The sequence below is a fragment of the Grammomys surdaster genome, unplaced genomic scaffold, assembly GCF_004785775.1.
Source record: "Grammomys surdaster isolate TR1022 unplaced genomic scaffold, NIH_TR_1.0 126298, whole genome shotgun sequence".
Taxonomy (NCBI): domain Eukaryota; kingdom Metazoa; phylum Chordata; class Mammalia; order Rodentia; family Muridae; genus Grammomys; species Grammomys surdaster.
In genome coordinates this window covers 6,137,810-6,165,612 of record NW_021621098.1, presented here as the reverse complement: position 1 = coordinate 6,165,612, position 27,803 = coordinate 6,137,810, and the positions used below count along the sequence as shown (strand labels likewise).

General features: G+C 42.7%; 1 protein-coding gene across 4 annotated transcripts; it reads left to right on the top strand.

Moving 5' to 3' along the window:
* Positions 1-26,608, top strand: Riok3 (RIO kinase 3). Of its 4 annotated transcripts, none has more exons than XM_028759495.1 (13): positions 1-207; positions 6,726-6,841; positions 7,576-7,721; positions 7,812-7,919; positions 8,124-8,233; positions 10,416-10,559; positions 14,148-14,275; positions 19,765-19,962; positions 20,481-20,640; positions 22,953-23,033; positions 23,124-23,213; positions 23,902-24,009; positions 25,155-26,608. In XM_028759495.1, exons 1-13 carry the CDS (start codon positions 145-147, stop codon positions 25,260-25,262), a joined length of 1,560 nt encoding a protein of 519 aa, XP_028615328.1. In that variant the 5' UTR covers positions 1-144; the 3' UTR covers positions 25,263-26,608. The 4 variants fall into 4 exon arrangements, with proteins under 4 accessions (XP_028615328.1, XP_028615329.1, XP_028615327.1 ...); XM_028759496.1 differs by lacking the exon at positions 25,155-26,608 and adding an exon at positions 24,332-25,107 and having other exon boundaries at positions 12-207; XM_028759494.1 differs by lacking the exon at positions 25,155-26,608 and having other exon boundaries at positions 12-207; positions 23,902-25,108.
* Positions 26,609-27,803: the final 1,195 nt, after the last annotated feature.

Here is a 27,803-nt window from a genome sequence, read left to right as displayed (position 1 = left end):
GGACGCGGCCGCCGCCGCCGCCATCTGTCACCTCACCTCCGGCACCGGCAGCGGGTTGCCCGTTCCCCGCCCGTGTCCTCGGCGGAGCCTGCTCTCCCTCCTGTCACCTCTCAGCTCCGTTCTCGTCTCTGCCTTCCTTCCCGAATGGATCTGGTCGGAGTGTCTTCACCTGAGCCCGGGCCCGCAGCAGCTTGGGGACCCAGTAAGGTGAGCGGTGGTCACGGCAAGTGAGCCAGCTCACGCCAAATGCTGGTCTGAAGTCAGGAGACGTGAGTCGGGGGAGCCTGGGGCGGGACCCTGACGTCTTCGCTCAGGCCGCCCCGGTGGTCGGGGATTCGACTGGATCTGCGCCTTGTCTTCTCCATTTGTTTCTAGACCGGAGCGGAACGTCCCACATGGACGCCGAGGTTTGAGGGAAAACAGCTGGCTCTTGTTTTTCAGTAGCCAAGTGAGTGAGCCCAACCCGGAGAAAGCTTAGACAGAAAATTGCTTTAGGAAACTGTCGCTTTCAGACGAGTGCGGTTATCCCAGTTCGGTAATGTCTTGCTTTTTGAAATGTTAAAGATAAAAATCTAGGTACACCTTCCCCGCTCTAGCTAATTATACTAAAGTGGACAGTAATACAGTAAAATGGTTATGAGTTTTTGTGTTCTGCCATAGACTTGGTTTCTCCGTACCTCTCGAATGCCAGACTCGTACGATCCTTTTCTGTTCACGTCTGATTTTGAGCCTCCTCTTTTTCATGTTATACTGGTTAAGATGAAAAGACCGGTAACACTTGCTGAAAGCAATAGTGCTTCCTTTGGGATTTGTATCCCTGAGGTTTACGGTCGTGAAGGGGATCCAGGCTTCTAAAACCTCGTAATAGTTTTTTGCATGCTAACACACAATAATGTTTCGTTTATTCAATTATTAATCTTAATGGACCACCTGCCTCTGCCTCTCTACATGCACCACCACTGCTAGGCTCAACTGTTCAGGTTTCTGTTGTTGTTGTTGTTTTTGGTTTTTGGAGACAGGGTTTCTCTGAATAGCCTTGGCTGTCTTGAACTCACTCTGTAGACCAGGCTAGCCTCAAACTCTCGAACTCAGAAATCCGCCTGCCTCTGCCTCCCAGGTGCTGGGATTAAAGGCATGCGCCACCACTGCCCGGCGAACTGTTCAGTTTTTTAAAAGTTGGTTTTATAAGTTTATAAACCTGTAGAAAGAGTTAAATGTACTGGTAAATATGCCATAACATGGATAAACTTTGTGTGTGAGACTCTGACTTTGTTGATGAGGTCAAGGTGAATACATAAAAGGACAAAAGTACAAGCCAGGTTCTTTGAGTTTCTCCAGAAGAAGTTAGAGGAAAATGTCATTGAAAACACTGTACCCTGAGAACATGCTTCACTTCCTAAAGAAATAATACCAGATAGGCATTGTCCATTACCCTCTCCTCTAAGTATATATCACCAGAACTGTAAAAGCCCATTTTCTTCATTTATCAAAAAGTATGTTCCTGGAGTTTTTTGGTAGACAGACTACCAAAACCAGCTTCACATAACCATTTCCTTCTCTAAGCATGGAGACCCACAGTGAATGCCTGGGGAGGAGACGCAGAGGCCCTGAGGACAGACTGTTCACACTTTAAGGAGTCACTAGTGCATACTTTAATAGAAGGGAGCTTACTTTTCTATTTATTTGTTGGTTTTTTTTGATTGAAGGATATTGGAAAAATCTGTCCCACAGATAGATAGATAGATAGATAGATAGATAGATAGATAGATAGATAGCAAATATAATTGAAGATGGACACAGTAGAGAGAAATACAATAGAGTTAGCATGAGAGTGCAGTTACACATTCAGTCAGCCCACAGGATGATGATGTCATCAGATCTGATGTAAACTCTGGAAAACCCTATTATACTTGAGAGAATACAAGTTACAAAGAAAAAGCATGTCTTAGTTTGCTGAAAAAATTTGACCTCACAGTTCTCCAGATAGGGTCCCAGTGACCTGCTCTTCCAGGGTACAAGTGACAGAATGCCACACTGCCATTACAGACAAAAAGTTATAGGTCATAGACCAAGATAGTGGAGAACTGTCAAACCAGCAGCAGAAGTTGGGAAGTCTCTAGCTCTGACAGCGAGTTGTAGAAATGAATCCATGGGACTGCTGTGGACACCAAAGAGTCTGAGAAACTCAAAACCAAGGAGAGCCTAAGGAGACATGACAAATCTAATGTGGTGTTCTGGTCGTAATTCTACATCAGAAGAAGGTATTAGGGGAAAGCTTAAAGAAATATTAATAAAGTATGGACTTTAGTTTTAACATATTGCCAAGCATGGTATTATGTGCCTGTAGTTCCAAGGCTGAATGTAAGAAAATCAGGAGTTCAATGCCAACATGGGCTACCTAGTGAGAGCCTTGTCATAAAACTATCAGTATTTAGTGGTACATACCTGTAATCCCAGAACTACGTCAGCTGAGGTGGGAGGACTGAAGGCAGGTGGGAGGTGAAGTTTCAAGACCACTGTCATGAGTCTGTTCCTACAGATACCATCAGTAAAAACCTTTCTATAATGTGGGATAAGCAGCTAGGAACAGACCAAAGGAAAGAAGGCTGATTCCCCTTCAACCTGCACTAGCTAGAGACTGATAAATGTGGCCATGATGAAGAACCTTGAGGAGCAGAACTCAGTGGTAGAACCTCATCAGATTAATTGATGGGACCATCCCAGGGGTAAGGATTTAGGAACTTGGCTGTGGGTCTGCCAGGTACACTGTTAGTTAGGTTTATGTAGCTAGACCCAAAATACTTGAGAGGACCATTTAAAAGGTGAAAGATTTTGGCATATGGTTTCAGAGTGTTCAGATCATGGTCACTTGACTGTGTTTTTGGGCCTGTGTGAGACAGCATGTCATGGAAGTCAGAGCTGAGGATCTGGAAGGAAGCGGAACAGAACACTTAAGTCTAGTTGTCTCTGGAAAACCCTGATAGACACACCCAGAGGAGTGACTCAAATCTAGGCATTTATTAGTCTGAGTATATTAACAGCCACAGTTGACCTCAGATGCACTCAGTAAGGATTGGTCCTGTTTCTCAGATGAGCTCAATGTTATGCATAAATATGTTGATGAACAGAGCTGTACGAGTCACCAATGGGACAGGAGTCCGAGATTTCCTATTGTCTTAGGTTTATGGCCACTTTACATTTTTGAAAAGTTTCTTGTTATTGTGTGCATGTATGATGCTAGGGGTGGTGCACACGTGCCGTGGTTTGCATTTGGGGGTCAGAGGACAACTTTGTGGACTTGGTTCTCTCCTTCCAGCTTTACTTGGGTTCTGGGGATTGAATTTAGGTTGTCATGCTTGCTCCACAGGTGTCTTATCAGCTGGGCCATCTCACTGGCCCACTGCCTCTTAACTCCTCAGTGAAGAGTCTCAAGAGATTGACAGCACTCTCCACTACATACCCCTGGTGCTAGCTCATAGGAGAAGTCTCTGGTACATGTTCTGAGCCCCTTTCAGCAGATGAGACTTTTGTCGAATGTTCCCTTCCCCAAAGCTGTCCCTCAGAGAGTTTAGGAGAGTTTTGTGGAAGGCTTTTACTAGCTATTTTTAAATGTTTCAATTTAATTTTAAACTGTGGGAGCCTGAAATTGTAACTTACCCAATTCAAGGAAGTTGCCTCAGTGGGAGGTGGCTTCAGTGGGAGGTGGCCCAGTTGAATGGTTGGCATAGATAGGGGAAGTATAGCTGTAGAGTGTGAGGTTCCACAGGACACGGTCACTGTGAGTGTGCAGTTCTATGTGCTGCTTATATTGATGGTTTTGGACTTATCTTTGGGGAATAGAGAAACCACTACTTCAAAGTAACAAAATTCCTGCCTGACATTGTTGGCTCTTCTGAGGAGTGTATCAGCTAATAGTTAATGTCTTTAGAATCTGGTAATAACAGTAGACTCTGAGCCTCAGAAATAGACAGGCAAGATGGAGGAAGGGACTTGAGCAATTTGAAATGCAGAAAGGCACCAGACCCCTGCAGCTTCAGACTACATTTGGTTATCTTTGCATTGCTTCCTGTGGCATGTATCATGCAGTAATTACTTGAATGTTCCTGTGTCTGAAGCTCTGAGCTGAGTCCTAAGGATGAGAGGGCTCATGCTCTGTCCTGGCTGATGATAAACTTTAGTTCTGAAGCTGCCCTAATGGAGCTTTCCTTTGTCTCAGTTTCTAAGCCTTTAAAATGTAGATCATATGGCCAGATGTAGTGACTCATGCCCTTAATCCCAGCATGTGAGAGGCAGACTGGTCCACATAGTTTCAGGACAACTAGAACTACGAAACAGAGACCTAATTTGAATGAGGATCCAAGAGATGGTCGAGGAGAAGGGTTTTGTTATCTGAGGGAAAGTACAGCTTGAGGTATCTGGAAGGGTTCATGCTGGTCTTGGCCAAGGGTGGGGAAAAAGAGAAAGAAGCAAGAGAAGGGAGAGGCAAGCAAATCAAGAAAAGAGTCACAAACCAAGAGACCAGGAAATCACCTGGCCAGAATGGTTGGATTGTATAGCAATCAGAAGCTGGAGCAGGGAAGCCCAGCCATTGGGCCAAAGAGGTAGATTAAGGAGTGGGGCTGAGAAGTGCTGGGAGAGGCCACAGGTACTGAGTGAAACCAATCTGGATTTCTTTGAGATCTGAGAAGACCAACCAACCAATAAAGAAATAATGTAGACACTCAGTTGTGGCATTATTTAAATATGGCTTAAATATAAGAAATACCAGAAATGTTATCTGTTGGGCTGGGAATGTAGCTCATGCTGGAATGGCAGTTACCTAGAATGGTCCTTGGATTCAGTCTCCACCACTGCAAAACAAAGGGGGTAGGGGGGAGGAGACAGGAGGCTGCTCTTAACCTTATTGGCATTGTGGTGAGAATTGTGACTGGGAGAATACAGTCATCTGCTTTTAGAGCTTGGACTTTGGAACTGATCAGACCAAGAACTTCTTTTAATTAATGTATTTTTTACTTCACATGTATGTTTATATGAGGGTGTTGAATCTCCTGGAAATGAAATTACAGACAACTGTGATCTTCCTTGTGAATATGGGAATTAAACCTGGATCCTCTGGAAGAGCATCCAGTTACTCTTAACTGCTGAACCATCTCTCACCACCCCCCCCCCAACCAAGCATTTCTGGTTAAAGAGCAGAAGGCCAAAGAAAGCCATGTTCTGCACATTACAGAGAGCTTCAGTCAACTTTCAAGAAGTCTCTTCTCTCTAGGTGTGGCCTTCCATGAGGATAGACCAGCTCTGCAATGGCTATTGTAGGTGTGTGTAAGAGTCCATGATCATCTCTTCTGTCTTAGGCTGAGTCCAGACAAAACTGGATCTATTTCCCTTAGGCATGAAATAATTGTTGATCACCCTCAGGTTTCATCCTGGCAGCCTGCCCAAGTTAGTTCTGACCCTCTCCACAGTGCTCTGTAACCTGAGCATGGGTGGTTCCCCTGTCCAGTTGTCTCAGAGTCTCATGTACCTTTGCTGTCTCACCTTGGTTAGATAGTTTTGTGGCTAATATAGATAGTGATGCTTGTTAATTCTGTAGTACGCATTCATTAAGGAATGAGCTCAGACAGTGAAAGTAACACCAAGTTTAACTAAGGGAATGTAACTAGTAAAATCTACATTTTGGTAAAAACGCTGTATCGTGGAAAATGGAATCAAAACAAGGAGAAAATGGTGAATTGGATGTTTTAGAAAAGTGTGAAATAGTCTAGAATCTGTGTCTCAGGAAAGCTGAGACAGTTTCCCTTGTCACTAAGGGAGGCCAGTGCTGAGGAAGCCTCTCAGGAACATTACTCTTTCGTAATCATACTTTGTCAAGTCTGATTCTCAGATCCTTAAGTGGGCAGTACGTATTTTGTGGCTTTTTCTTGGTTCTATTTTAGCATATACTCAGACATCTTAAGGAGGATTAACACTTTTATAATGAGCCATGTCCTTATGCTTATGTTGGAATTAGGCATAACTCTTGTGTAGGATTAGAATTGTATTAGTTGGTAAAATTAATTTCTTTTTCCTTTCTGAGACATCCTTGCTTTGTAGGGCAGACTGGCCTCAAACCCACAGCAATCCTCTTCCCTCAGCCTCCTAAACACTGGAATTACAGGAGTGAATCACGGCTGCTGATACAGTCTATTCCCGTAAGAAAATCTACTAAGGAAGCTAAATCACAAGCAGAAAGGTTTTATGAAAAATCGATTAGAACAAAGAGAGTTAGTTGTACTTGAGCTGCTTGCCTCCTGGGTGTTGCTCTGTAATAGCCTAGTACTTTTTCAACTTTGAGAACACACCCACCAAAAGGCCAGGTGCTTGTCTCAGTTTACATTTGCCCTCAATAGAATTTGCATTGGGAGGTGTTCACATGGGTTATTGGTAAAGGCATCCATTGCCAGACCTGGCAGTCTGATTTCACTCCAATTCCTGGGACTCACATGGTAGAAGGAGAGACTCAACTCCCAGGAGGTGTCCTTTGACCTAACTTGCATTGTGGAGCTTGCACACAAAGTAAGCAAGTGAAAATGCAATTAACAATAAAGGATGCTTTCTGTTAAGGTGAATTTTGTAAATAGTGAATCACTCATTTGGATAGTTTTAACTAGTTTAATTCTCAAAAGATAACCTTGTTTTCAACTACTTAGATAATATTATAAAGCTTTTCTCTTTTGTTTAAACAGTGCCCGTGGGCTACCCCTCAAAACACAGCATCCTGTTCACTGACTGAGGTGATGAGTGAGGAGTTGGCTAAAGAGCTGCAGTTGGAAGAAGAAGCAGCTGCTTTCCCTGAAGCCGTGTACGTGACACATACAGCGTTTGCTGTAGCACAGCTTTAGAGTCTGTCTGGGGACTGTCGTTTCATAAGAGTAAGAGTACACACTCAGCAATGCAAAAGAAAGTGCACTATACCGAATTCATCCTGTTTTTCAGTACAGAGCAAATAGTCCCTAAAGTTTTGGACACTCTAAAAAGCACTCCGAAATTTTCAGACTTTGTATTTCATATTATAATTTTTCAGATCAAGAATACTTAAGACATCAGTTATTTCAGACTTTGGGTCTGAAAACTTCAAAAATATAAGTACTTTTGGTCCCAAGCAATTCAGATAAGAGATTCTGAGTTTATATTATGTTAGACAAATCACTGTTTGTCTGGGTTTTGTTCTTGTTAATACAACAGTTGAACTACTGAGGTATTGTTTTCTAGTGTTTGTTGTCTGTTTCTTCATTATTATTATTATTATTATTATTATTATTTTTCTACTTTGGCTACGTTATAGACAATAAGCATTCTGGGTTTCTGTATGGATTCCCTGACAGAGTCTGTAGGTCTCTCTCCCAACTCTCATTCCTAACTGCAGCTCTTGGAATTGGCTGTGGGGCTGGCTGGACAGAAGACGGTAAATGTGTTGGTAGATTTTTGCCTCTTCTTCAGTGGGATTTTAACATTTCAAAGATGCTTTCTTCTCTCCCAGTCAGTAGCTGTTTGCATAGCAAATCAGATCAGCTTATGTCACCTTGTTTTGAACAGTGTTGCTGAAGGACCATTCATTTCTGGAGATAACATTGACACTTCCAGCGACCTAATGCTGGCTCAGATGCTACAGATGGAATTTGACAGAGAATATGATGCACAGCTTAGGCGTGAAGAAAAGAAGTTCAACGGTGATAGCAAAGGTACCAGATCTCATTGTGACATTTCCACTGGGTGGTAGGAAATGCCTCTGTACACTCCTAAATAAACCATCAACCATTTTTACCTTTAAGTTTCCATTTCATTTGAAAACTATCGGAAGGTTCATCCTTTTGAAGACAGTGACAGCTCTGAAGATGAGGTTGACTGGCAGGACACTCGAGACGATCCCTACAGACCAGGTGCTGCTTGTTTCTAGGGCACAGTTGGGAAGGGGGAATACTTAACAGTAATGTCTCCAGTGAAGTTGTTTAAATTCTTGTTTATATCTGGATCTCATTTGATAGTTCACACTATTAGAGTCAAGTGTCTCTCCAGTGTCTTGCTGAATCCAAAACTTTACTATTGCTGTTCTTATATTCTTGGCTTTTCTCAATTGCCTTTAGCAAAGCCAGTTCCTACTCCCAAAAAGGGTTTTATTGGAAAAGGAAAAGATATCACCACTAAGCATGATGAAGTAGTATGTGGAAGAAAAAACACAGCAAGAATGGAAAATGTAAGTTATAGATAGTATTCTCTCTCAATCAAGAGTTTAAAAATACATTTTAAAAATAGCATTCCAGTCTAGGTATGGTGGTGCCATGCCTTTAATCCCAGTATTGGGAGGCAGAGACATATGGTGTACATAGTGAGTTACAGGCCAACCAGGGATACATAGTGAACACAAAAACAAGCCAGCAGCATTCTGGATATAGTACAGTACATTTCTAAAGCTTTATTTTCTTTTATTTATTTCATATGGTCTCACACCATAGTTCAGGCTGGCCTTAAACTCATGCTCCTTTTTGTGTCTCCTCTGTACTGTGGCCACCACTTCAGACCACAGAGATGGTCTAGATGACAGCCCAAGTCCCAAACCCAGTGTGCAAAAGAGAGCACGGTGCTATGGGGTAAACCCCACATAAGTGTCAAATCCATTCTGCAAAGGAGAGCGCAGAATGTGGAGTAAAACATGTGATGAAAGTTTCAAAACTAATTTGATTTACAAGATCTAAAATTAAGAAATAAAGCCGGGCATGGGTGGCATATGCCTAAAATCCACACTTGGGAGGTAGAGGAAGGAGGATCAGGAATTCATCGTCATCCTTGGCTTCATAGTGATTTCAAGGCTAGCCTGGGTACACTGTATCTTTAAAAAAAAAAAAAAAGAAAGAAAGAAAGAAAGAAAGAGTGAATTCTTGGTTCTAGTACATTATATATATATTTTAAAGATGTCTTTATTCATTCTAAGAGTACACTGTCGCTATCCTCAGACACACCAGAAAAGAGCATCAGTTCCCATTACAGATGGTTGTGAGCCACCATGTGATTGGCTGGAATTGAACTCAGGATCTCTGGAAGAGTAATCAGTGCTCTTAACCACCGAGCCATCTTTCCAGCCCCTAGTACATTTTTTTTTTTTTTTTTTTTTTACAGAAGAGTGTTATTTACAAGACACAGTGATGGAGGCAGGAAAAGAACTAAAAGAACTAGAAGAAGAAATACTTATACTTATTCTTCCAGAGGACCTAAGTTTGACTCCCAACATCCATATCAGGTGGTTCACAGCCATCTATATACTTCAGCTCCAAGAGATCTGATGCCTGGCCTCCATGGGCATTCACATGTGCTTGTGCATATGTACCCACATACAGTTAAGAATAAATCTTAAAACCAAAAAGTCTTGGGTACTGTCGAGATAGCTCAGCAGTTTATAATACTTGCTGCTCCTGCAGAGGACTTGGATTTGTTTCCCAGCACCCCACAACCATCCTTAACTCTAGTTCCAGAGGATATGATACTCTTTTGGTTTCCATGGGCACAGGCATGCACGTGGTACATTCATATAGGCAAAACACTCTCACATACACAAAGTTTAAAAATTTTTTTTTTAACTTTATGTGTGTGTGAGAGAGAGAGACAGACGGACAGGTGTTCAAGTGCCTGTGGAGGACCAAGAAGGAGGATGTTGGATCCCCTGGCACTGAGTCAAAGGTTACTGTGAACCTATTTGCATGGGTGCTAGGAACTGACTCAGAGTCTCTGGAACAACAAGTGTTCCTAACTGGGAAGCCATTTCTCCAGTCCCAAATAAATAAATAAATCTTTTTAAAGCATTGTCTTTCATAAATACTTTGGTCAGTAAGAATGCAGACCTTAGCACACAAATGCTGTCTAGTAAATATGTCATTGGATGTGGTTGTGTTGTATTCTGATGAGGAAGGCTGCCTGTCCCTGTCTTCTGACATGGTAAGCAACTCAAATTTAAATATTCACAGGGTGTCTAGCAGCTACCCAAGTGGACTATAATTGCCATAGAGGTGATAGTACAGTTTACTGTAGCAACTTAATCTTCAAAAATAGTTTATGGAATTGTGGTTTTTTTCATTAAGGTTTCGAGTAGGCTTTATAAAATGGTGTTCTTTGGCATAAAAATATGGTACAGAGCAATTGCTGAGAGACATTCACTTTAGATATAGTGAGGTGTTTCTCTGTATAGGATATGCCAACCTTTGGGCTGCAGTTTCTTTGCGTTGCTCCTCTGTGTTTGGGATCCCTGCTCCCTGGGCCTGTGGATTGTTTCTGTGTGAGGTCATCTGTTGAATATGAAATCTGCTGCAAGACTTAACTTCTCACCGTTGTTTCCAACACCATGGCCATGTAAAACAGTTAACTCCTGATTTTTTTGTTTTTGTCAGTTTGCACCTGGCTTTCAAGTAGGGGATGGAATTGGAATGGATTTAAAACTATCCAACCACGTTTTTAATGCTTTAAAACAACATGCCTACTCAGAAGAGCGTCGAAGCGCCCGTCTCCATGAGAAGAAGGAACATTCTACCGCTGTAAGCATTCTTAGCACCTCCTCCACTTTGGTTGAAAAATTCATATTACAAACAGTGTTTGAGGGGCAAAGAATAAAACAAAACTTTGTGATTACCCCCACTCATTCCCCTGAAATTGGCTTTCCAAATCAGTGCTACTAGAGTGATGTTGCTTTTAGGCTTTTTCTGATTTAACATTCAGTCAATCAGTTATTTAAAGCACATATTACAGAGTTTTCAATTCTAGAAGTAGCACTGCCAGTCTCATAGGGTTTGGTGTAGAAGGGAAGCCCCACTTCCTGTGTGGCCCCTCCCATGAAAGTGGTACCCAGGACAGCACTCACAGCTCAGCCTCCAGCAGCAACCATCATGTACAGCTGGCTCACCTGCTGTTGCACCCCAGGAGCCAGATGTGATGGCCCAGGTGACAACCACAGTAGCTGGTGCTGTGGCTGTTAAAACATGGCTTCAGTGGAGCCTTCAAACCCTGACATCACCTACCAGGACCTTTAAGGAACCTAATAGGCTTAGCAGAAACAGTTGGTGACCCTTGATTTCATGAGATTCAAAAAGTTTTAACATGTCCAGAACCTGTATGAGGTTAACTCCTGCTAGTGTTTTAGTAAAGTGTCCCATCTGGTTGCCAGGGACTAGACTAGTCAAGGAGTTCAGACTGAGCTCAGGTGGCTCATGTCTATAATCCCAGCACGTTGGAGTTTCAGGCTAACATAGCAGTATTGCCATGAGTTTGAGGGTAGCCTGAACTTAACAGTGATTTCCTGGCCAGCCTGGATTAGTGATAACCAAAAAAAAAAAAAAATCCATTAGTTGTTCTCTGGGCTAATGCAGTCGAAGAAATGTTTGAAAACTGGACATAAAAGTATAATGAATTAAACGCTGGCTGTCCTGGAACTGGAACTGGCCTTGAACTCAGAGGTATACATGCCTCTAATCTCCCAAGTGCTGAGACTAACAGCATGTGTCACTACACCCCGCAATTTTTTTAGTAATAATATTACTGCTTCATAATGCCATCTTTGTACAAAAGTTCACAGAGATGAAAGGACTTGTGGTAGAGCCCGTGGTTATATGGCCTCCCTAAGCCATCTGAATGATAGTATTTGTGAATTAATTAGAATAAAGGTTTTTTTCCCAAAAAAATGTTTTCTTTTAATGACAATAATTTAGAGCATACACTGTGCGTTTAGTTGAATGTTCCAGATGTTTAAAGATCTGTTTTGTTTAATATTTATGGGCATTTCATTTGTCTGTGTACCATGTGGTTGCCTGGTACCCTTGGATTTCCTGGGTCTGGAGTTATAGAAAGTTATGAACTGATGTGTGGATGCTGGGAATTGAACTCAAGTCCATTGGAAGAGCAGCCAGTGCTCTTAATTGCCCACACATCCCTCCAGCCCAGATGTTCTAGATTTAAAAAAAAAAAAAAGGTTTTGCCATTACACTGACACTTATAACTTAATAGTCTCTAGTGTTTTACATTAATGAAGATAAAATCTATTTTGAAAATAAGGCCGGGCGGTGGTGGCGCACGCCTTTAATCCCAGCACTTGGACGGCAGAGGCAGGTGGATTTCTGAGTTCGAGGCCAGCCTGGTCTACAGAGTGAGTTCCAGGACAGCCAGAGATACATAGAGAAACCCTGTCTCAAAAAAAAAAAAAAAAAAAAAGCTGTAAGTGGCCCAGAGAGATGGCTCAGTGTAATGTAAAGAACATGTATTGTTCTTGTAGAGCCTCAGAGTTCAATTACCAGCACCCACATCAGGCAGCTCAAAACTGCCTTAGCACATGCACATGTACACATAAATAAAAAAAATAACATTTTAAAACACCTGTAAGACTACCGAGAAAGTTATGTAAACTTGGCTAAAGTTGGTAAAAATAAGATTTTGATTAAGCCAATGTTTGGATTTTGATTTGTTTTAACTTCCAGTTTCTTTTTTAAGGACAGAATGTGGAAGTTATAGCCAAAGAACCTCATTTAAAGGCTCAGTGATAGGGACCAACATAGGGTACTCAGGGAAAGATGTCACAAGGTTGGTATTGGCTCAGGACTGGAAGGAAGAAGCTGTTGTCTTATAGCCTCAGAATATCTCCAGAGTTGTTGTATAATTTCTACCTTCATTAAAGGTAGAAAAGAGACCTGGGTCCCCAGTGGAGGGTACCTAGCTAGGTAGAGAACATGTTGCAAGGCAATCAAGAAAGGTCAGAGGTTAGGGAAGGGGTGGGTCTTTGTCTACATTAAATCTAGAGATATACCATCTGTACACTCTTGCCTGGCATCCCAGTTGTACCACTTAGCACCATATTCACTGCCCCAGTCCATATTGGCTGTAATCTTGGCTTATGTCCCACCCACAGTTCTGGCAATAGTGTGGGGGCTGAGGGAGGAACACATTGCTGCCACAGAAGGAGGCAGCAGGTAATGTGACCCCAACTCCTTTAGTCCCTTCTCATGCTCTATCTCTGCAGGGGAGCTGTGGTGATGCTTCCCGTTCAGTTTTCTCCTCTGGGGCTAATTGATTATCTTGGGACAAAATTGGGGGTTACTGGAGGCCAGGAGGAATGTTCCAATGGACAGGAGTCCTGAACACTGTATCTGTGGCCTCCAGGACTGGAACTGTGCACAGTGCCACCCAGGAGCCGTCATTGTCTCTGAACCTTGTCTACTTAGTGTCCTACCTGTGAGGACGGGGTAGAGTGGATGAGTGTAAATGTAGGGTGCAGGACTCAAGGTTTTGCTTTCCTTGAAGAGATTCCTTTCCAGACCCACAAGATCTTCTACAAAGTGGGGAGTCAAAGCTAGGAAGCCAGCAGTGCTGTGAGAGGGAAGGGGAAACCTTGGTCAGAGCAGATGCTCTTTGGGAGGCTAGTTTTCCCAATACATCAGAGCCTCCCACTCTGCATATGGAGACTCATGGTGCTGGTTTCTCCCTGAGTTCAGTGTGGAGGAAGCACAGCAAATCTTCAGACACTTCCATAGCAGGCTGCAGGTGGGCCTGGCCAGGAATTAGATTGGGGTTGAGTCCTTTACACAGTCTTTGCCTATGTCCACAATCAGACATGCTACATCTCACCTACTCTGCTCTGCCATCTTAGGATTGCCTTCATTGGCTTTCCTTACCTTCCGACAAGGGTTACTATGGCTCTGTCTGCTGTTAGCACTTGAAGTCCCTTTGGGGCTGTTCCTCAACAAGCTCTGGCCTTTGAGGTTGTCTGCTATAGAAACAGTGACTTCATGGCCCAGACTAGGGACTGTCACCAAACCCATCTTTTTAGCCTTATGACACTGGAGCTGAAATCCAGGGGCTCCCGAGGAAAGAAGTGTATCATCATGGTCATGCTCTTATAAAAGAGCCTGCTTTGCATATGCCTTTAAAGAGTCTTGCTGGGTAGTGGTGGTGCACGCCTTTAATCCCAGAACCTGGGAGGTAGAGGCAGGCAGATTTCTGAGTTCGAGGCCAGCCTGGTCTACAGAGTGAGTTCCAGGACAGCCAGGGCTATACAGAGAAATCCTGTCTCGAAAAATCAAAAAAAAAAAAAAAAGTCTTTCATGTTGACCATTTCACTTATAGAACTTTATCTCTTACAGGAAAAAGCAGTTGATCCTAAGACACGCTTACTTATGTATAAAATGGTCAACTCTGGAATGTTGGAGACAATCACTGGCTGTATTAGTACAGGAAAGGAATCTGTTGTCTTTCATGCATATGGAGGGAGGTAAATGAAAAAACAAAACAGTCCCATGGTGTGAGAACACCTTTCTCCTCAGGATGATGAGTTTGCATATAATCAAACTTAATGCTGTGTAGCAAGTAGAGTCATTTAGAGATCATTACTATAGAAAGGTTAGACATTACTTCTTATTTATTTTGTACTTATAAGCATTCTTATAATCATGTCTTTGCCTTTAGTTTTCTTAATTATCATTTTTACACATATCTGTAATGTACAAACATCATATTGGATTGGGTTGTTAAGTTCTAAGGAAGAAGGTAGAAGGCAGCGCTGGGCCTTGGGATGTGGCTCTGGTAGAGTACATGCTTAGCACATCTAAAGAAAACCCTAGGTCCAATCCCAGCACAAAACCTAAACAACCAAACAGGAAGGAGGTGTGTGTGGCAGGGCGTGGCCTCTTTCAGCCCCTGACCTGGAGCCAGCTATACCCACTATGCGAGTTTTGTGGAGCTCAGTGAGATCATGGTTTGTAATTACTGGTATTAATCTTTGTAAGCATTGATTTCTTCCTTATACATTTCAATACACACTTCCTTAAAATAAGACATCTATGACTTAATGTGCAAATTACTGTAAAGCAAAAGATTGTCCATGACTTAACCTTTACAAGGAAGTATTAGAGAAGTAGTCTTACCGGGCAGTGATGGCGCACGCCTTTAATCCCAGCACTTGGGAGGCAGAGGCAGGAGGATTTCTGAGGCCAGCCTGGTCTACAGAGTGAGCTCCAGGACAGCCAGGGCTGCACAGAGAAACCCCGTCTCAAAAAACCAAAAAAAAAAAAAAAAAAAGTCTTCATGTTACCTGAACTTACTTGTTTTATTTTCTGTAAGTACCGATTCTGAGTCCAGTCTTTCAGAAGTTTTGTATATGTGTGTTACTTATCTGATGCAGTGATCTTCCCCCCCAGTTAACATGTGTTAAGGACTTTTAGGTATTAGTAGACCATTCTGTATTCTAGACGGTACTGTTCCTTCTTTTGACCTATGTGTGTGCTAGTGTGTGCGTGTGTGTACTATTGACAATAAGAGACTGGATGGCATTGCCTCCCTGGAGCTGGAGTTACAGGTGTTTGTGAATGTCCTACATGGGTGCTGGGAACAAATCCCAGTCTTCTGGAATGGGGGGCACAGCAAGTGCTCTTAATCTCTGAGCCATCTCTGCATCCCCAACCATGCTGCTTTAAATGACATGGGAACATGTAGAGAGATCCTTGAATTTAAATGGACTTTTACAGGCATCCCTTGAAGCTAAATTCTCAGTGAACCACTGTGGATACACTGTGTGCCTTGTTTTTTCCTTCCTTGTTAAATAGTGGAAGGCTTCACTGAATGGAGAGATGGTTTTGCTCCCTTTCAAATGCCGAGCTGGCTAGTGTAACAAATAATGTTTCTTGGGGTTTCATGAGTTTTCCCTTTGAATTTTTTTTTTTAATTAACAGTATATTTTCTTGGGGCTGGAGAGTTGGCTCAGAGACTAAAGTGCTTGTGCACATGTGAGTGAGCGTTCCCAGTGCTCCTATGGCAGAGTGGGGCTGGAGACAGAAGTCCTGGAAGCCTACAGGTCAGCTTGCCTGACCACAGGCAACGAGACTCTGCCCCAAGGTAGAAGGCCAGGACCAATGCCCTTGGTTGTCTACTGACCCTCATTCACACAGACACACAAAAGGAAAAGTACACACAGTCTTGTATGTCACCTCAACAGTCAGTCAGGCTCTTCCATAACAGGAGGCAGTTCTCTGCAGCAAGAGCACTGACGAACAGAGAAAAAGCATGCAGTTATTACACAAAGAAAGACCACAGTAGGGTAGGAAGAGATACGAGCAAGATGATTGCCAGACACATTCAGGAAAGACATCATGAGGAAGTCAGTCAGACCTCAACTTTCTTTTTAAAGTAAGCAAAAACAAACAAACAAACAAAAAAACAAAAATGGAGAAGTACATAGCACATGATCTGTAGGTGATTATCCACATAGGTATTTCTGTATGTGTATTAGTCAGATTACTATTACTTTTTTTTTTTTTTTTTTTTTGGTTTTTAAGACAGGGTTTCTTAGTGTGACCAGCCCTGGTTGTCCTGGACTCACTTTGTAGATTAGGCTGGCCTCGAGCTCACAGAAATCTGCATGCCTCTTAGTGTCTAGATTAAAGGCATGGGTCACCACTCTTGGCTTAGTAAGAATTCTTTAAAAGGGCAGAAATGATAGAGTTACATATACATACATATGTATGTATTCTAAAGGAGGATGATTTATTAGAGTGTCTCACAAACTGAGGTCTGATACTCCCAACAGTGGATGCCTCCTGATAGAAAGGATAGAATCTGATAATTGTTCATTCCAGGAGGCTGGATGTCTCTGGAGCTCCTGGGAATTCCTAGGGAGCTGCTGGTCTTCAGTTTGCATTGGAATCATGAAGAAGTAGGTTCTCACACCAGTGAAGGGATACTTCAGCAGCAGGATTGAGGGCAAGAGCCAGCAAGAGTGAGGGCAAGTATGCCTTCCTTGTCCTTTTATGTGGGCTGTTACCAGAAAGTCTGGCCCAGATTTAGGGTGGATCTTCATACGTAAAATAATATGATCAAGAATAATCCCTCGCCGGGCGGTGGTGGCACACATCTTTAATCTCAGCACTTGGGAGGGAGAGGCAGGAAGATCTCTGAGTTTGAGCCAGGGCTACATTGTGAGACCCTGTCCTGGCCAAAAAAAAAAAGAAGAAGAAGAAGAAGGGGAAGAAGAGAAAAGTGGAGAAGGAGGAGGACTGGGGAGGGAGAGAAGGAAGAGAATTATTCTTCATAGCATGCCCGCTGCTTGGGTTTTAGCTGATTACAAATACAGTGAATTTAAAAACCAAGATTAGTCATCACTCTAGAAAGATAGCACTGTGACAGTTGCCCTGGGAGAGGTGGGGATGGAGGGAGGGAGGCTGCGTCAGGGTTATAATCTAAGCTTCAGCTCTGTTGATAATTTTGTACTCGTCATCAGATCTGTCCTTTTGCCTGACAGTAAATGTTAGAGACGTAGGGAGCGCGGTAGGTAGATGTGGTGAGGGGCCTCCTTAAGTCGGCATAGGAAGTCGGGCAGGATGCACATAGGTGGCTGCAGCTTCCTGTGAGTGAAGAGTTCACTTGAGCACCAGTAAGACCCTGTATTAGGGAAAAAAGGAGCTGGGTATGTTGGTGCATGCCATAATCTCCGCACTCAGAATGGAGGTAAGGGGTACAGGATTTTGAGCTCATCCTTAGCTACACAGTAAATGTGGGGCAAGCCTAGGCTAACTGAATCCCTGTCCAAAAAAAAAAAAAAAAAAAGAGCCCAGAAAATTAGAGGGATATGTGATTTGCCTAAGGTACATGGACTGTCTATCTCTGATTTTTTTTTTTTAAATAGGGTTTTATTTACTCTGTGGGTAAACTGTCCAATGACAGGAAGCTCATCTCAAGTCCGCCTAGTCTGTCTATAACATAGTTACAGTATTGAGGCTATTTCTTTGTAAAGCCTCTCATCTCTTCCTGAAAACTGCCTCATCCACTTGCCAATGTTTGAGCAGCTTTCATCTGCTGGGTGTGGTTGGGAGCTCAACTCCCTGCTCTAACACGGCACAGTCCCCATCACCACTGCACTCTAACACGGTACAGCCTCCAACACTGCTGCCTTCAAGGTTGTAAATAAAGAGAACGCCAGATATGTGCTGTACAAGGTTTCAGTGTGACAGTCTTCCGGTTTTGATGAGTAGAGCAGGGAAGTCTGGTGAAGTGACGCAGGAAGGACATACCCAGTGTGCCTGGAAGATCAGGCTGTGCTTTGCTGTAGACTAGAGAGAGGAGCCTGGGAAGCAGAAGGAGCTAGAACAGGAAGCTTTGTGAACCTGAAAGGACTCTGCTGTTTAAGCACAGTGGGAACCAAAGGTGCGATTTTTATTTTCAAAAGATGACTTGGGCTGCTAGAAGGAAAGTGAATGATAGTAAAAAAGAAAAAGAAAAAGAAAAAAGGTCTTGGCTGGGGATGTAGCTCAGTACTTACATAGCATGGAGAGTCCTGGGTTCAGTCCCTCGGACCATGGAAAAGTCTTCATGGCAGTTTAAATGAACTGTTGTGTTGCTTTAGTCTTGGTGACAGTGAAGTAAAGAATAAGAAGCTATGGTTAGAAAGTACAGTCAGCAGATTCTGCTGTTGGATTGGACATGGGGCACTCTTAGCCAGCATAGCCAATGTTGGTGTTATTTCCTGAGATGAGAGCCTAGGGGAAAAATAGATCTAGGAAGCTACCGTTGTTCTTGGCATGGAGAGTTGAAGACACCTGCTAGACTTCCAAGGAAACCAATTATGGGTTGTATAAAGGGGCCTGACATTGTAGAGAAAATCAGGAACAGATATGGAAAGGTAAGTGCCCTCCGTAGATAGAGGCCTTAGATCTCACATAGCACACAAAAGGGGTTCCACAGAGCCTACTAAAGGGCTGTAAACTTTTGAGATTGAATAGAGAAATAACCAAGAGAATGTAATACACAAAGAGAATGCTGGTGTAGTTCAGATTCTGTCTTCTGGAAGCACTTCTTTTCTCTTCCAGCTTAGCATGCCTGCAGGTATTTAGAGGCAAATGTTACTAGAGTTCCATCCACCTTCCTTTCTTCCCAGTTATCACCGATTCAAACCTCTTGAGTCAGCCCTTCCTCTGCCTCCCTTGCTCTTCCTACTCTAACATGATGGTCATGTGATAAGCCCTCATGATGGCTGCTGCCTCTGGACAAATGTCCCAGCTCTTTGCAGCCTGTCTTCTCACCCTGTCTCTCATCTCCACCTTTAATTTTCTCTCTCTAGCCAGGACTTAACTGTAGTGATTCCTTAGACAGGGCCCAAGTCTCTCATGACTATGATTCAAGTCCTCCCCTTTGACCCTGCTCTGTTTCCAGTGCTTCTCACCTTGTACATCCTGGTTGGCGATTTCTAGTGTCCGTTCATGCTCTGCTTCTGCTCCCTCCTGCCTCTTCATGTACTCATAGGGCGTCCTTACACCTTTTACTCACCCTTACACATCTACCAAGAAGGAAGGAATTATATTTTAAAAGGGGTTTCTCTGTGTTGATTTTCTTAAGTTTTGTTCCTAAATCATCCAAGGTCATAGTAGTTTGTTTTAAGAAGTATGTTTTCCCATTATTTGTCAAGCTTAATTCTATAGTCATGAAACTATACTTGTATTAAAAGAAACAAAACCAACTAGGAGCAATAGTGTTTGTCTATAGTTCCATGTCCTGGGGAGCTGAGGCAGGAGAATCATTTGGGTCTAGGAATTTCAGGCCATTCTAGGAAACATATTAGAACTCCATAAAACCGAACATTTATTAAGATACAATACTTGAAGGTATTAAATAAAAAAGACAAAACCTTGAGACAAAGTAGGTATACTTGATTGGGATAGAGTCTTACCATGCACTGGCAGCCTGTATTGACTTAGTTCTTCTTACTCCCTTTAGCCTGGAGGATGAAAAGGAAGATGGTAAAGCTATACCAACAGAATGTGCCATCAAAGTATTTAAAACAACCCTTAATGAGTTTAAGAACCGTGACAAGTACATTAAAGATGATTTCAGGTTTAAAGATCGCTTCAGTAAACTAAATCCACGTAAGATCATCCGCATGTGGGCAGAGAAAGAGATGCACAATCTTACAAGGTAAAGAAAATGGTCTTGCTGCAGGTGACTTTGGGAATTGCCCTTTGTACCAGGACTGCTAGCCAGGCTAAGATCCATGCTGCCTTTTAAGCTGACTTACAGAAATAGCAAAAGGCTTTTACCTTCTAATGCTTCATGAGGCTTTTTGTCAGTAAACATTTCCATGTTTTGAATCAGAATTGCTACTTTATAAATGAAAAGCCATTTTCCTTCTTCACTGATATTTAAGGCACCATCTGCCTAGACATCATATCATATGTGTGAAAGTTCTCTGTTAAATGGTCTTTCTGGAGAATCATAGTATATGCTAGGCACCTATCGTACCTTTGCCAACCTTCTCATGATGCCACTGCACTGTCGAGTGTCCCAACCAGGGGCTGTCTTACCTGTTTTCGTTTTCACATCTTCTGTGTAGAATATAATACCAGCTCAATGCAGGCCCTAGTTAGGTGTTTGTTGAATTAATGGATGTTTTCTCCTTCTGATCTTTATATTCTTAATTATTTCTTTCTATACAGAATGCAGAAGGCTGGAATTCCTTGTCCAACAGTTGTACTGCTTAAGAAGCACATTTTAGTTATGTCTTTCATTGGCCATGATCAGGTTCCAGCTCCTAAATTAAAAGAAGTGAAGCTTAGTGATGAAGAAATGAAAGACGCCTACTATCAGACTCTTGATGTAAGCTGTGCCTGTGTAGCATGTGTGCACTGACTTGTGAGTAGTGTGCTATAGTCCTCAAGTCCAGCTGTGCTGCAGCCCTCAAGCCCAGCTGTTCAAGGCCAACCTGGGGACATAGCACAAGAGCCTGTCTTAGTAATGATAATAACCTTTTAAAAATCTCAGAATCATACCTTCTGAAGGTGGTGTAAAAGGATAAACAGAATCTTGTAATGGGTTAATGACGTTAAAGTGTCTTTATATCAGGCATGGTGGTACACAATTGTGTACTTGAGAAGGCAGAGACAGGAGGATAGCCACAAGTTTGAGTCAGCCTTGTCTACATCCTAAGCTTCAGTCAAGTAGACTATATAGGAAGTCATGGTCTGAAAGGGAGGTAGGGAAGGAGAGTTGGCGTAGTGAGTAAGGAAGAGCATTAACTGCTCCTGTCCCGTGCACCATGGCAGCTGCGTCACAGCCACCTGGAATTCCAGGTGAGAGGATCTGATGCACATACATACAAAGTCAAAATAAATCGTTTCTTAAAAAATTAAAGCTGCCTGTCTCTAATCCTACAGCTTGGGCAGCTAAAGCTGACGGACCTCAAGTTCAAGGCCAGCTTGAACTCTTGAGCGACACTCTATCTCAACAGAGTTGTTTTGTGTTTTGTGTATTGAATGATTTTAGACAACTTAAGACATTCATGGAGCAAGGGCAGGCTTCATTCTTAGCATTGCTGATTTAAAATATGAAACTACATTTCTCTGAGCTTTAGTCAGGGTTAGCAGATGGAATCCTTCTGTGTCGAGTCCTTAGAAATTCCTTAACAGTAAAGAAGGCCTACAGCTCCTGTTGAGGAAGTAGGTTGGCATCCTTATGGCAGAATGACGATGAAACTGAAGACTGGAGTGACAGGTAGTCACTGAGTCAGATGCTCAGACTGGAAAGCTCCTGTCAGGAGTGTTCGGAGTGATGACTGAATTAAATTTGAGGTCTCCCACTTAGGGAAAGGCCCCTGGTGCTGTCATTGTTTCTTTGCAGTGTTCTCAGTGAACCCCGGAGAGGCCCGTGTGCATGGGACACAGTGTGCTCAGAGCCTTTGTGTTATACAGCAGTTCATGTGAATATAAAAACATATCATCGAGGGGCCTGGGCTTCAGGGGGCTTGGTTTCATCACAGTACTTCTGGGCTCTGATGCAAACAGGAAATGTGGGCTCAGGGAGTGGACTTTATTAAAGCCAGTATACTTCTGTGCAAGCCCAAGGCTGAGTTTGCACTCCTAGTGTCCCTCTAAAAAACCTGGTGTTATGGCGTGTGTCTGCAATCACAGCCCTGGGGAGAAAACAGGAGGATGCCAGGGCCTTGCTGGCCAGGTAGTCTAGCTGAATCCATGAGCTCCAGGTTTATGGGGAGAGAGACCTTGTCTCTAGACAAGGTGGAGAGCAGTAGAGGAAGACACCAGACATGGACTTCTGGCTCCCATATGCATGCACATGTATACCCCACATGTATACATTCATGAATACGTACACTTACATAAAAGGATACCATTAGAGATAAACCACCTTCCACTGCCAAAAGAAGAGCAACGAAAAAGAAACTCTTTTCTGGCTGCTTTGGGTGACTGTGGAAGAGACAAAGTGGTCAACTTTGATTCTGTTAGGGGGAGCAAACAAATGGTTTCAAGTATAAGGTTAGGGGTTATCACTATGTTGAATGTGTAATGCTCCTTAATTTAAAAAGCCTGTTAGCCGCATGTGCCACACACTGGGAATTCCAGCACTTGAGAGTATAAGGCAAAAGTTGATGAGTTCAATACCAGACTATACTACATAATAAGACACCAGCTTACAAACAAGAACATCTCTATTCTTATTCCACCATCACTGGAAGCAAGTATTTTTCGCAGGAATTGTGTATGGAGGTCTTAGTGAGACACTTATCCTTTTACAGAGGGAAGTGGCTTACCTTGGTCCCCTGCTAGGCAACAGATGCACTTGGAATCTGGCCCATGGGCTGATTTTGTTGTCCCAGCAAGAAAGCAGAATGTCACACACTAATTCTCTGCTGTGTCTTGCTATTCCTCATCCTCCTAAGCAACACTCATAGCAACAAGGAGGAAGGGTTTGAGTGAGGCTGTGACTCAATTGTAGAACATGTGTGAGTCCTTGGGTCCAATTCATTACTGTGACAAAGAAAGGAATAAGTTTCTAACTTGTTTGTTTGGAAAGTAGTTATTGAAGTGTTTATTTTAATCAGTAACTTAATTCATTTAGTAGAGGTAAATTCAATTGTGCCATCATTTCCTAAATGTTGTCGTCCTTTCTTCCAGTTGATGCAGCAGTTGTATAAGGAATGTACCCTGGTGCACGCTGACCTCAGCGAGTATAACATGTTGTGGCATGCTGGGAAGGTAAGTGGCACATTTAGTTACTATTCAGGTTACATTTCCTGATGGGAGTTACTGAGTTACACATATCAGTCTGTGCTTTCTGTTTACTAGGTCTGGTTGATTGACGTCAGCCAGTCGGTGGAACCAACCCATCCTCATGGCCTGGAGTTCTTATTCCGGGACTGTAGAAATGTTTCACAGGTAGGCGTGCAAAGCAATATCTTTTAAAGGACCTAACAGGTTCAGATGTTTTCCTCAATCCTAAGAGAGCCATATTTGTAGAAATAAGGAAGGGCTACCAGCTACCTTGCAGATAAGGAGATAAAAGGGACATTTTCAAAATTCTTTCATGGACTCTTGAGTCTGTGACTCATGTGGCCTGTTTCTAAGAGACTATGGTTCTGGTTTGACTCCTGCTGTTTCCGTAGTGAGTTAACCTAATGCATACATAGTGTATAAACCAACAGTGGAAAATGGTGAGTTTGCTGCTTCCTGCCACGTTGCTCTAAGAGGAGGAGGAACAGTGCCTGTCACTCTCACTTCCCATTTCTAAGGGACAGGATTTTCTAGCAGCAGAAATAAGGGAAAGAATAACTTTGTACTGGAGGTAACCTGTGGGCTGCTTAAAAATTATAATTCATGGGATTAAGTGAATGTAGCATCTGTCTGTATGATGCCATGCTGAAGTAATTGAACATAGGCACCATGTTTATAAGTGAAAGAGAGATACCAGGAAACAGAGCAGGTACTAAAGATGGACAGTATCAAATAGAACGTGGGCCCGTTAACCAAATGCCTGCAAAATGGTGAAGGAGTTTACTGGTGCCTTGTCCATGCTGGTCTGTGAGAACTTTGCTGATGTCTCTGACCATTTGCATGCCATTGTCAGTTCTTCCAGAAAGGAGGGGTAAAGGAAGCCCTTAATGAACGGGAGCTGTTCAATGCTGTTTCTGGCCTGAACATCTCAGCAGACAATGAAGCTGATTTCTTAGCTGAGGTGAGTGCTACACAGCTCTTCGCCTTGTTGCTGTTCCTGGGGACATGCCCAGAGCTCAGATTGCACATTGCACTCTCCAAAGGAACACATCTTCCTTCTCTACACACACCAAAACACTTTTTTCAGAGTTGCCAGTTTGCTTAAAATAAGTAATAGAAAACCGGGCATGGCCCATCTTTTTAATCTCAGCACCCAGGAGGCCAGAGACAGGAAGATCTCTGAGTTTTAGGGCAGCATGGTCTACGTAGTGTGTTCCATGGCGGGGGTCTAAAAAGAAAGGATGAACAACAACATATTCCCAGCTTAGTTTTATTTTTTTCAGCCTGAAGAATGTGAGGAGGTTGACTGAGGAGCACTCTGGGTGATGTAAAAATGGAAACTCATGGGACCCACATGCCCTTAGCAGAAGGTAGAAAGCTAGTAGCCACAAACAGATAGTCCTTCATTGTAGTACCGAGCCATGGGAACAAAGAGGCAGAAGGCCAGATTCCTTCAGAGATCTCTTGATACCTTAGGATTGGACAAAAACTAAAATGTAAAAGCAACAGCTAGCTGTGATGGCACACCCTTTAATTCCAAAGACTGGTTTAGCTTTGAGAGCTTGGGGCCAGCCTGATCTACATAGAGCGTTGCAGGCTATCCAGGGCTACATAGAGAGAGGATGTCTTTTAAAAAGACATTTCCCCCAGCGTTTTACCCACAACGCAGAGAGTAGTTAGAGTATTCTGAAATTCTCATGTGAAACTTGAGCTTGGCCAAGCTCTGGGGGAACCTAAGAGCAGGCAGGAAGTGCAGAGAGCTGCAGCTCAGTCAGATGGGGTTGACACTGTGGAGTGGGAGTTTTATGATCACATTCCAGTTCCTGGCTTCATAGAGATACTCAGTGCTGACCTTGGTAATATAATCGAGTGAAAAGCAAACAGGTATATGTGCACATGTCACATGCAAACACAGGGGGTAGGGAGAGGGAGGAGAAGAAAGAAGGAGGAAGAGAAGGAGAGAGAGAGAGAGAGCGATTGAGATTGATTGATTGTAAATCAAGGCCAGCATCATTAGTAATGGTTAGAGAGGAAAATGCCACCTTGGTCAGGTATGTTCATAAAAAGTCAAAACTTGACGAGTGGGTTCCATGATTGGTTCTGTAGATAGAAGCTTTGGAGAAAATGAATGAAGATCATGTTCAGAAGAATGGAAGGAAAGCAGCCTCATTTCTGAAAGATGATGGAAGTCCACCTGTGCTGTATGCGGAATAGTACAGCAGCGACGGCCAGCTGCCATTGCCAACGAATGTGGGTGACCTGACATAGCAAAGCAGGAGTGGACAGTGCCACTTCTGTGCTTCTCACTTGTGACCCACGTGCCAGATGTGTGCAATTTTTAACTCGGCATTGAAAGAATAAAATGTCACTACCTCTCATCTTACAAAAAGGATAATATAATTCTTTAACAGGTACAGATGTGTAGCCAAAGGAGTCTGGATTTTACACAACTCATGATCTGAAATGTCTTGATGAGGATTTTCACATAGGCAGTGTTTCCAAACATGGGAGGTGGGGACTGAAGTGTCTGCAGGGGAGGCTGGATGGCTGCACTGTGCTCCACTCGCCTCCTGCTTTCCCATGCGTCTTTAGGTAGATGTTACTGTTTAAATTAGCCCTTCTCAGCTCTTTGACTGTGAGACCCCAGTGGGTGTTAGGAATGGGCATTTGGCTTCAGTGGACAGTGGAAATAGATGTAAGCAGTGCCTTCTGTGGTACACCATGGATGTGTGGGGTTCTCCATTTCCATCTTATGGCCAGGGAAGATGACATAGGTGTATTTCTTAACTAAGCTTCAAAACTTAACTTTCAGGTTTTCTTCATTTAGGTTAAATGGTTGGGATGTTACTCATCTAGGTTTATAATGAAAATACAAAGTATCTAGAAGGGCAGAATGTAAGAATCGTATCTGATACATTTTAAGAAGGCAGTGAAACATTTCAGTTTGAATTTCCCTAAAATTGTTCATATATTGATTGCTGATCATTTGGAGAGAAATAGAGCAGAGTAACTACACCTGGTATATAGTGGAGACAACGTCCAGACAGCTCACGGAATGGTTTAACCAGCTCACTCAGCTGTCTGGCCACTGCCAGCCTCCACACTGCTGGCGAAGGCAAGCATTGTTCTGAAGACCAGTGGTGGCTTGCTCTCACCTCATTACCCCAGTTCCTGAAGTCACATTGGACCCACTAAACAGCCTAACTTTCTGTCTGGTTATAAAGAGTAAATGTAATTTATATTTGAAAGATTTTAACATTATTTTAAATTGCCAAATATGTTCTTTCTACACTATTTATTTTTGTTTCTGTTATACTGCTTTTAATTGCATTACAGAGGAGTGTGAATTTAGGTGACTCATCCCACTTCTGAGATGTTTGCTACTCCACACAGAGATTTAAATGATGACTAATTATTGGCTGGACAGAAATTCCAGGAAACTCATTTGAAACAATCATTTAAAACTTTGCTTTCTTGACATATTCTTTCTCAAACCATTGCTTGGAGTGTGCTATGAACTTGCCTTTCAAGAAATTAAAAATGAAGAGATCATTTTAGAATTGGTTCATCGTGTGGTTAATTCTTAGTCTTTATTTTATTTTAATATCCTAGCACCAAGACACCCTTTCTTTTTTTATCTTTTCTTTTTTTGTTTTTTAAGACAGGGTTTCTCTGTATAGCCCTGGCTGTCCTGGAACTCACTGTGTAGACCAGGCTGGCCTCGAACTCAGAAATCCGCCTGCCTCTGCCTCACAAGTGCTGGGATTAAAGGCATGCACCACCACTGCCCGGCTCAAGACACCCTTTCTATAGAGCAGTACAGTTTTATTATTATTTTTATTTATTTATTTTTTAATGTTAAAGGCTTTATAAGTTCAGTAATGCTCAGTAACAAGATAACCATACAATCAAAAGTGTAACCCAATACCCAACCTAGATATAGCAACTATCTTTGACTGGGGCGGAGACAGGAGAACATCCTCCTCAATTTCCCCTCCCCCCTTGTCCCCCCTTCTTTCCTCCCCCCCTTTTCTCCTAGCTCTTCCTCCTTTCCTTCCTCTTCCTCTCCTTACTCCTCCCACCATTGCTCCTCCTACATATCACCCTTCCTGTTAAGATAAAACTTTTATCTCAAAATACAATTAGAGCATGACTATACCAATTTGTATCAGTAAGGTACAAGATAGACCTAATACCCAGTCCATCATTTTGTTGACTAACCAGAACCTCTGTCATCTCTCCTAACTAAAAGACTTAGTTCTGAACCTGGCTTTTTTCTTGGCTTTAGAATGAATGTCAGCTGGAAGCCATCCTCTCAAATCTTTTCTCTCAAAGTAAATAGCCGGGATTGGCTGTGAGACTATTGTGAGGAAAAAAAAAATCAAAATACTTCAGCAGAACCCCCCAGACCACCAACAATTTTCTGAAAACAGCCAAAACAAAAAATAACCAGTTCCTCCTAGGGCAAGGTGACCACGAATGTAGGAACAAAACCAAGACAAACCTTGTCAAGTCTAAACATTCCCAAATGAGAAATGGGCCATCTGGTGTTTTATTCTCCTTTATGAGATTTCATGGCCAAAAATACGAGTCATCATGACCACCAGGAAAAGCTTGCTATGCCCGCCAAAATGATAACTTACACCTATTGCTGAAGTTTAAAATATCCAATCAAATGTGACCGCACCAAAGTTTCCTGCTCTCCCCCTTCCCCCTGTGCCGTTCCCTATATAAACTTTAAACTGTCAGAGCTGG